Source organism: Triticum dicoccoides, chromosome 7B (assembly GCF_002162155.2).
Source record: "Triticum dicoccoides isolate Atlit2015 ecotype Zavitan chromosome 7B, WEW_v2.0, whole genome shotgun sequence".
Classification (NCBI taxonomy): domain Eukaryota; kingdom Viridiplantae; phylum Streptophyta; class Magnoliopsida; order Poales; family Poaceae; genus Triticum; species Triticum dicoccoides.
This window is the reverse complement of record NC_041393.1, coordinates 14998378-15008470: the sequence shown is the minus strand read 5'-3', so window position 1 is coordinate 15008470 and position 10093 is coordinate 14998378. Positions and strand designations below refer to the sequence as shown.

At 43.9% G+C, this 10093-nt stretch overlaps 1 protein-coding gene across 1 annotated transcript; it reads right to left on the bottom strand.

Moving 5' to 3' along the window:
- Positions 1 to 1158: 1158 nt before the first annotated feature.
- Positions 1159 to 2537, bottom strand: LOC119340498 (flavonoid O-methyltransferase-like protein Os11g0303600). Its single transcript, XM_037612417.1, has 2 exons — positions 1735 to 2537; positions 1159 to 1651 (listed from the first exon to the last, which is right to left on the bottom strand). The coding sequence occupies exons 1-2, from the start codon at positions 2512 to 2514 to the stop codon at positions 1352 to 1354; spliced, it is 1080 nt and encodes a 359-aa protein (XP_037468314.1). The 5' UTR covers positions 2515 to 2537; the 3' UTR covers positions 1159 to 1351.
- Between the last annotated feature and the right edge of the window lie 7556 nt (positions 2538 to 10093).

Below are 10093 nucleotides of genomic sequence, written 5' to 3'. Positions count from 1 at the left end.
GTCAATTAGAAATGTAGATACATAAATGCCTGCCCCTATTTTCCCCCAAAATATTCCAAGGTGCCCTAGCATGGTGCCATGACCCATATGTTGTAGATTTTTGAATTTTCAAGCCCCTTGTATGAATCATCAAGCACCTACATTTGACCCAAATTTGAATGGCGAGAAGGAAACTCCCAAAAAATAAAAAATTAATGAAAACTTTTTGTGCGCAGTCCTTATATGTGACCTAGTTCCGATGAAAAATAGAGAACTTGCAATTCGAAGATCTGGAAGAAAAACCTTAACAAAAAAGCTATCATGTATGAGTTAACCTGGCTTTCAGCCCAAATGACCATCTAGATTGCCAAAACCTTGGCATGCTTCATTATATTTGGCACATGGCTAATCTTGGTATTCTAAGAAACATTGCAAACTAGAATTTTTTTATTTTTTTTCACACAAAAAAGTGATTTTGCATTTTATTACTGCAAAAACCCTCAAAAGGTGGGTTGTTTTATGAAGCAAGTACCAAAATAAACATGTGAAACGTCGTCCCCATGTCACTTTTCACAGATTCATAATCTTGTATGATGAAAACATCCAAGGTCACATCAAATTTTTCTAGAGTCGTAGCTATATTTGTTTTTATCTTTTAGTTCCGGCCAACATTGGGCAAATTTTAGCTTTACAGATATAAATGTATGCGCGTAATTTATTTTCCAAAAAATACACCAATATGTTCCATCAGGGTGCTATGCAGGATAGCTTATTCCTTATTGAATTTTCAAGCCCTTTGTATCAATCACCGTGCATTCAAATTTGGCCCAATCTTGAATGCAGCCGATAAAAATTCAAAACTATCAAAACATTGAACTTTGAGCGTAGAGTCTTTATATGTGATCTAGTTTCCGATCAAACATTGCCAGCTAGCAATTTGCAAATGTTTCATTCAGAAAAATGCTACAGGGGTTGAACCTCCATTTTGAAAATTGTTATCTTACATGCAGATGACCCGGAGGATACTTGGAAGTAGGCATGACTATTATTAATTTTGAATGAGAATGCACCACGATGTGAGGCGACATCATGTGTCATTAGATGTTGATGGGTCTCAGCCGATAGTGAGACAAATATTAGATCATGGGACACATGATTAACTGCAAGAAAGGCAGAAAAGACTGGGAAGTAGCAGTTGTACTGACACACTCTGTTTTTATTACAAAGCAAACTGGAACATGACACAAGGATACTACTCGCTAGGTAGATCGAACTTTTATTTCGGAAAGGGGATAGCCCGGCCTCTAGATGGACTGATTGGTGTACATGGCCCTTTATTACTCAGTAGATTGATCTATGGATCAACAAGTACTTATATGTAGAGTTCAATGACCGATCGCAGACCTAGGGTGTGTTGAATCTTGTAGTTAATAAATCCTGCTTCGGCGAATATTTTGTTCCACTCGTGCTCATATCGTTCCTTTGCCATAAATAATGACATCATCTCCATATCCATCAGGAGTTGAGTTTGGAGTAGGTCTAGATCTTGTGAGGGAGACCCAACCACTGCATCAATGATGATGATCTTCCCATTTTTATGATGGGAAATGGCCTCTCTGCATCGTGTCAGGATCTTCACACAATCCTCGTCGGTCCAGTTATGCAGCACGTACTGCGTACCAAATCCAACAACAGTTAATATCAACAAAACTAACTTGAGTAGTAATTTCTGCAGCGATAGAAGAAGAATAATACCTTGAGTAAAATGCAGTCTGCAGGTGGAATGAACTCCATCATGTCCCCAGCAATAAACTCCACATTGTCACATGTGATGCCCTGAACCACATGTGGGAGGTCAAGCACTGCACACTTGACATGTGGGAAGGCCTTGGCAATGGCCCTCGCCATCGTACCTGTCCCGCCGGCGACGTCCACCAGCGCGCCTATCCCCTTGAATACATCGCCGCATTCACGGACCACAAGGTCTGCGAGGTACCGGCTGTCGGCAGCCATCGCCTGGTTAAACACCGAGTTAAACTCAGCGTCCTGGGCAGCAGCGGTATGGGGGCTCTGCCCCCTGTTGGCCATCATGAAGGCCGTGACCTCGCCGTCGCCGTCGCCCTCACTCTGGAACCATTGCCCCAGGCGCAGAGCGGATCCAATGAACTGCGGCGTGGTTGATAGCATCACGCACGGCGACATCCGCCACGCGTGGCTGCCCTCGTCGCTGATGAGGAGTCGAGACAGCGTGTTTAGGTGGTACACGTCGCCGTTTGTAACGCTGACAAAGCGTAGTCCTTCCATGGCTAGCACCTTCATGAGGCGCGATAGGTAGGGCTGTTTGGTTTGAGGGATGCGGAGGGTAGCAAGCAGCTCAGCCAAGGAGGCGCTGCCACCGCAGCGCTGGAGAGCATCAGGGATTCCAAGCTTGACAGCACAATGCAATGCCATGGACTTGAGGTAGCCTAGGGAGTGGCGAATGAGATCGGCCTCGGCTTGCAGAAGCTCAGCGCTACTAATTTCAATGGCTCCCATCTCGTTTAGAGTATTTGTGTACAGTGCGCTGCCGCTGATGATAAGAGAATCTCAAGTAGGCATTATTTATAGACAGCTGTCCTTCTCGATTGCTCAATCTTTTTTTTTTTGAAAGAAATTAAGTAGACGTGGGCCATTCATCCACCAGATCCAAAGGCCCAGATGCGCCAATCTTATGTCTATTCTCACTACTCCTATTAAACAAGCGAAGTTTTTCTTTCCTTACTTCACCCGCTAGGTGTACCCTGATAGAGTGCTTTGGATCGAGTCGGTTAGATCTTCCGGTGAACTTAGAACTCGATCCAGCGTCGGCCATGGTGAAGTAGGGACCGGTGATGGCAGAGAGATGGCGGCGGTGGTGTGCTTCCCGTGAGCACCGCGCTAACCCTAGATCGGTAGGGATTGTAGGTGAGGATTGTGGTAGCGATTAACCTCGTGAATCGTGCCCCGGCCCCCACCTCTGTTTATATAGCGCGGGTCACAGGGGCCCACCAACCATGGTTTGGTTGGGCGCCCCCGATCAAGGCGCGAGTCAGGGGGCCGTTCGACCCATTGGGTTCGGACGAGAGAGAGATCAACCTAACATTCTCCCCCTTGATCTCAACTTTACTTTTAACTTTATACTTTCTAGTTTATTTGTTTCATCACATATTGATACATAGAGCTTGTTTCATCGTCACAACTAAATTGCCGATAGAATTATACAGCTACAACATACGTTATGTTTAGAAACAAATTATGTTTCTTTTGGGCCTATCCAGGAATCATAAGGCTTTTCCTTAAACCCATGCCGGCTAAGTGTTCCTTTAACACATTGGGTGATAAGCCTTTCGTCAGCGGATCTGCAAGCATATACTTTGTCCTTATATCCTCGAGACTTATAGTTTGATCTTGGATTTTATCTGTCACAACATAATACCTTATCCGTATTGTTTTGGAAGCATTAGTCGACTTGTTGTGATTGTGATCGTGAAATACTGCGGGCTGGTTGCCACAGTACATCTTTAGTGGTTTGTGAATACAATCTACCACTTTCAAGTCGGGTACAAATTTCTTAAGCCATATCGCCTGCCTCATGGCTTCAAAGCATGCTATAAATTTTGCATACATCATGGATGATGCAACTATCGACTGCTTGGAGCTTTTCCACGAAATAGCTCCCCAGCGGATTTTCTATCATCTCTGTCCCCCGCAAAATCTGCGTCTGAATACCCTTTTATCTCTAGGGAATCACTTCTCCCGTATATTAGCATGTAGTCCTTCGTGCCTTGCGCATAACACAATGCTTTCTTTACCATCTTCCAGTGCTCCATGCATCGATTCTCTTGATATCTACCGAGTACCCCGGTGATAAAAGCTAAGTCAGGGCGAGTGCACACTTGTGCATACTGTAAGCTGCCAACTACCGAAGCATATGGTACTGCTTTCATTTGATCGATCTCGTACTAGTTCTTGGGACATTGGAATTTCCTAAAACTATCACCCTTAACTATAGGAGCAGCTATGGCTTTACTCGCATGCATATTATACCTTTTAAGAATCTTTTCTAAATATACTTTCTGCGATAGTCCTAATACTCCATTGTTTCTATCTCGGTGAATTTCTATGCCCAAAACATATGATGTTTCACCAAGGTCTGTTATGTCAAAATTTGAGGATAAGAATTTCTTTGTTTCTTGTAGTAGACTTACATCACTGCTAGCAATCAGAATATCATCCACATACAAGATTAGGAAAATATATTTCCCACTTTTAAACTTTGCATAAATGCAGTTATCCTCAATATTTTCTTTAAATCCAAAACTTTTAATCGTTTTATTAAACTTTAGATACCACTGTCTAGAGGCTTGCTTTAATCCATAAATGGATTTCTTTAGGCGGCATCCCATATTTTCCTTGCCTTCCATGATAAAATCCCTTGGGTTGTTTCATGTAGACATTTTCTTCTAAATCACCATTCGGAAATGCCGTCTTAACATCCATTTGATGTAACTCTAAATCAAAATGAGAAACTAATGCCATTATGATTCTGAAGGAATCCTTACATGAGACTGGAGAAAATGTCTCATTGTAATTTATCCCTTCTCTTTGTGTAAATCCTTTTGCCACGAGTCGTGCTTTATACTTTTCTATATTCCCTTTAGAGTCATACTTAATTTTGTAGACCAATTGTAGCCTTCTGTTTTGGCTCCTTTAGGAATTTCCTCTAAGTCCCAAACATCTTTGGAACTCATCGATTTCATCTCGTCTTCCATTGCCTTCATCCACTTTGATGAATGAGGGCTTCTCATGGCTTCTTCATATGAGGTGGGATATTTTTCCATATGAACCATTTATGTGTTATAAACTTTAAAGTCAGTAGAAATAGCTGACTTTCTTGGTCTTGTAGTCCTTCTAAGGGCCTCAGTTTCTGGCACATTCTGTGCCTCAACTTCTGGCACTTCTTCTAAAATTTACTGTTGCACCTCCCTTTGATGCTCAACAACGGGTTCAGTCGGCTCCTGACTGACAGGTTCCGGGTCTACTCGCATAGTTGTCATGGGTGGAGTTGCAACTGGTAGTGAGAAAAATGGCTCCTAAATCATCGGATTAGGTGCATGCACCCTCTTCTCCTGAAGATCAATTTTCCGAGCTACCAAGCTCCCCCTCATCATTTCGTCCTCTAAGAAGTGGGCAGTAGAAACAAAAACCTTTTGATCTATCTGGATAGCCAATGAAGTGGCAACTAACTGTTTTGGGATCTAACTTTGCAATGTTTGGATTAAACATTTTGGCCTCAGCAGGGCACCCCCACACCCTGAAGTGTTGTAGGGAGGGCATCCTTCCTATCCATAGCTCGTACGGTGTTTTGGGCACCGACTTGCTTGGTACTCTATTGAGAATGTGAATGGAGGTTTTAAGCGCCACCATCCACAGTCCCAATGGCAAGTTGGAATAACTCATCATGCTGCACACCATATCCATAAGGGTACGGTTGCGCCTTTCAGCTACTCCATTTTGCTGAGGCTTGCCCGACATTGAATACCGGGCTACTATGCCAGTCTCCTGCAAGAACTTTGCAAAAGGTCCAGGGACTTGGCCATATGGAGTGTGCCGACCGTAGTACTCTCCCCCACGGTCGGACCTTACTGTCTTTATTCTTTTATCATGCTAATTTTCAAGTTCAGCTTTGAATATTTTAAATTTATCCAACGCTTTAGATCTTTCTTTGATTGGATAAATATTTCCATAGCGAGAGTAATCATCTGTGAATGTTATGAACGAGTCATAGCCATCCACACTTTTCACCGAAAATGGTCCACAAATATCAGTGTGGATGATTTCTAGTGTGGTTGTGCTATGGATTGCTGTAAGTGCATGCTGAATTACATCAGTCACCATATTTCATCATGCATTTCAAATTCGTCATTATGATATGTCAAATGCATGTATGAATTACGAGATATAGGGGGAGATCTCCATGATTCTATTCTTCAAAGTGTGCAATGCTTCAAAAGCAAATTCCTCACTATGCACATCTTCAGGGGGGAGTTCTTCTATATCTTGCAATCAAATTCCTCAATATCAGTATTTACACTTCATATGTTTATCCCCGTTGAAAACTTAACCTATATTGTCATCAATCACCAAAGAGGGGGAGATTGTAAGTGCATCTAGTGCCCCTTAGTGATTTTGGTGTATTGAAGACTTATAGGTTAAGGGACTAATGTGTTTTTGAGTGTACACGGGTCTACAAGTCTATGAGGAGTTTGATATTTACAGAGAAAGTCGACCCCTAAAAATGAAGTTCTTCGACTGAAGACTTTGGATTTCTGAAGACTTTGAAAGTGAAGAAATTGGTGCAATCCTGAAGACTTGGTATTCATTCAAGGAACATGAAGCATTAAGACTCTTGTTTCGTAGTTTCATTTTCTCTTTCTTGAGTCATAGGAATCACCGTACTGTTAAAGGGAGTCGAGGAAATACTAAGGAAAAAATTTCCATGTGATGCTCAACTCAAAATCCTACACCTACCAATCCCTACGAGTGAAGCCATTGGAAATCTCATACAGTTCAGTCATATTCTTCAGTGATAGAGACGAAGTTCTTCTGGTCTCTGAGGAATTTGTTCTGACTAAGGAGTTAGGAATTCGCCAGTGCGGATTGCCTACACAGTGAAGAACATGATAGCTCTGAGGAATTTGATACTCAAATTTCTGACCGTTGATGTGCTATGCGCCAGCTGTCCCAAAATATCTATCCACCTAAGGGTCATATCATTGAAGGGCATTTATGTCTTATCATGTCGGGCTGCTACCTAGGCTATAAATAGCCGCCCCCTACAACCACTAGCTGGTTGGCTGCTCTGAGAGAAACTAACACTTGTCATTTGAGAGCATCCCATCCTCCGAGGACTTTGAGCAAAAATCATCAAGTGAGGAAAACCCAAACCCAAACACCTACAAACCCCAAGTGATTGAGCATCACTAAAAATATTGATCCTGCGTGGATCTGACGCTTGTTACCTTTGAAGACTGTGCTTCTTCCAGACGGTTAGGCATCATGCACTACTAGGGAAAACCTTATACACAGAAATTTAGCAGTAGCGCGTGGCAAAAACGGGCGCTAGTGCTAAGTAGCAGTAGCGTGCGTGCGAAAACCGCGCTATAGATACAATAGTAGTAGTAGCGTGTGCACATGAAAAAGAGCTACGACTAATATTCCCATTGCCAAAACGATAGGCTACGCATAGTAGTAGCGGTCTTGAGAGAAGCGCGCTACCGCTAGGACATAAGTAGCAGGGCGTTTCACGTGGAGAGCGCTACTGCTAATGGAAATAAAATGAAATGAAAAATAAATGGAAAATTAAATGAAAAATAAAGAAATATAAAAAGGAGAACGGAAAAAATAAAATGTAGAGCAAAATAAATGAAAAAGCGAAAAAATGAGAAAGGCGTAGCAGTAGCGTTTGTCCGTAATAGCCGCTATAGCTAACATAGCTGCAACGCGTTTCCTAGACCCCCGCTGTAGAAACAGAGAAGGAAATAAGAAATATGAAGGGAATTACATAGCTATAGCAATAGCGCGTTTTGTGAAAATCGCTATAGCTAACTTAACTATAGCGCGTTTCGCGAAAAGCGCTACCGCTATGTTTGACTTAACCAAAAAACCCTTTCACCCCGGCCACCACTTCTCCCCCAAATCCCTCGACCCACCCCGCCGCCGTTTGCCCAATTCGCCATCGCCCCACTTCGCCGCCGTCTCCTGCCGACGTCGATGCCCCCGGAGCCACCAGAGCCATGCGTCGTCGACGCCACCGGAGCCGCCCCCAACGCCACCATAGCTGCGCGGCCACATCAGCGCCACCGAAGCCGTAGTCGACGCCACCGGATCCTCTCTCGCCACAATTGCCTCCCTCGCCGTCACCGGAGACGCCCCTGCCTCCCTCGCCACCACCGGAGCCATCCTCTGTAAGCCCCCACCCCTCCTCTCTCTCTCTCTCTAAATTAGTTAGGTTAATTTAGTTAGGAAAAGAATTTAGTTAGGAAGATAATTTAGATAGGGCTTTGACAGAGACGCCCCTGCCTCCCTCGCCGTAGGAAAAAATTGTATATCCTTAACTAGGGTAGTAGGGTTATGGTTGTAGTGTTTAATTACAAATGTTAGGAAAGTAAGGTTTAACTAGATGTTAACTAGGGTGGTAGGATTTAGTTTAGAGAAAAAAAATCAATATAAGAATATAAATTTCTATTAGTGTTGCCAGTCTAGTAGTTTCTTAATTTTTAGTGAATTTTTATTAGAACAAAAATTTAGGACATAATTTGAGTTCTAGGGTTCATCCATCTATATTTGGTTTTTGGATTGAGTTTCAGAGAGAATGAGATTTGTGTAGATTTTCTTGAAGTGTCAAACACTAGGAGATGCAAATTTGAAGTGGTCATGATATATGAAAAATCCTCAGCTGTGTTTGCTCATTGATCATAATCGACATTGAAGTGGTTCGATTGTGCCCAAGTGGCCTTTTGTTGTTTCTAGGGAATGAAGCCGAGTGGCCTATGTTTTGCCGGAATGTTGATTCATTTCCGTCCCGGCAAAATTCAGGTTCTCGATTTGTCCACTTTTTAGCAAAGGTCATGCCGAAATTTTCCACGAATTTCGGCATGACTTGTGCTACAAACTGGGACATATCGAGTGCCTGGGATTTGCCGCAAACGGGAAGGAGTCAACGTTCCTGCAAAACAATAGGCCTTTTTTATGTCATTATTCATTTTATTAGGTCTAGAATTAATTGAATAGATTTAATCGTAGGAAACATGGCTAGCAACGATGAAGGACAGGGTTCTGGTGATTGCGACGACGTCTATCGGGTGGCTGACGAATTTTTTAGCTTTGCCGACATGCAGACCGGTGCTGAGACTGAGACTGGCATCGAGACCAGTGCTGAGACTGAGACCGGCGCTGCCTCGGGGAGCGGAGCCGGTGTAGAACCGAAAGCAAAGAGGCAACGACTTCCTAACAAACTCAGGACTACTAGACTGGTGGTCACGGAGGTGGAGGACAGCAATTTTGAGCCAAAGGCGCCTGAGGAAGCGCGTCGATGCTACGGCAATCAAATAGGCTGCATCGTACAGACAACCGCCACCATCAACAATGAGAAACTACAGAAGATTGAGAATATGAGGAGCTCCCTCCTAAAGAAGTTTCACCAGATATTCTTGTTCCCGGGCCAGAATGAGAAGGATTATGAAGATCCAGACGAGGACCTAGCAATGAAGAAGATAAACAAACACGCCATGACCAAGTTTAGCGACGCGTTGGCCACCTGGAAAAATCGAGTGAAAGCAAAGATCACCGACAAGAAGGAACCCTACTACGAGATTGTAAAGGATAATCCGACAATCACAGAAGAGCAGTTTCAAATATTCAAGGAGGCTTGCGAGGCCGAAGCTGCCAAAAAAAGTCTCACTACATGAAGGGGCTTCAAGAGAGGAACATTGGGAGCCACTACCTCGGAAGCCGTGGTTACGGCGGAAAGAGGTCCAAATGGGCCAAGGAGGATGCGGAAGCCGCGAGTCTGGGCATCCCAGACCCCTTGGCGGATTTCACCGTCCAATAGGAGCATGACGTCCTCAGGGCCCGGCACCGTTGGGACCCAGTGAAGAAGGTTTACGAGACAAAACCGGTCATTACGGAGTTCATTAGACTGCTGGTAATTTTAGTTTCTGGTCAATTCGACTGCACACGTTAGTCATATTTGTAAAGGATCCTTGTGCCTTTTCCAGAGAGAGCAGCACCAGATTGCGGCCGAAAGCGACTCGCCGTCTGAGGAATTGCCAAGGCCCAAGTGGGACACTCCATTCAACTGGGGGTTGAACATATTGAAACGACAACCGGTGGATAGTCGACCGTCGTATGGACACGTGCACGGTGTCGGAGACGGCGCCACGTGGAAGAAGTACTACCGTGAGACCACAGAGGAGAGAAAGGAAAGACGGAGGTTAACTGAAGAAAACATTGACAAGAAGGTTGAGATTGTGGTTGAGAAGAAATAATCTCAGACAGTCGCAACAGCGGTAGCTGCCGCAAAACAGGTGGTTGC

Excerpts from the sequence above, each read along its gene's own strand:
- LOC119340498 (XM_037612417.1), bottom strand. The coding sequence starts at position 2,514 with ATGGGAGCCATTGAAATTAGTAGCGCTGAGCTTCTGCAAGCCGAGGCC. Across the intron at positions 1,652-1,734 it reads CAGACTGCATTTTACTCAAG|TACGTGCTGCATAACTGGAC; the intron begins GTATTATTCTTC and ends TTTGGTACGCAG.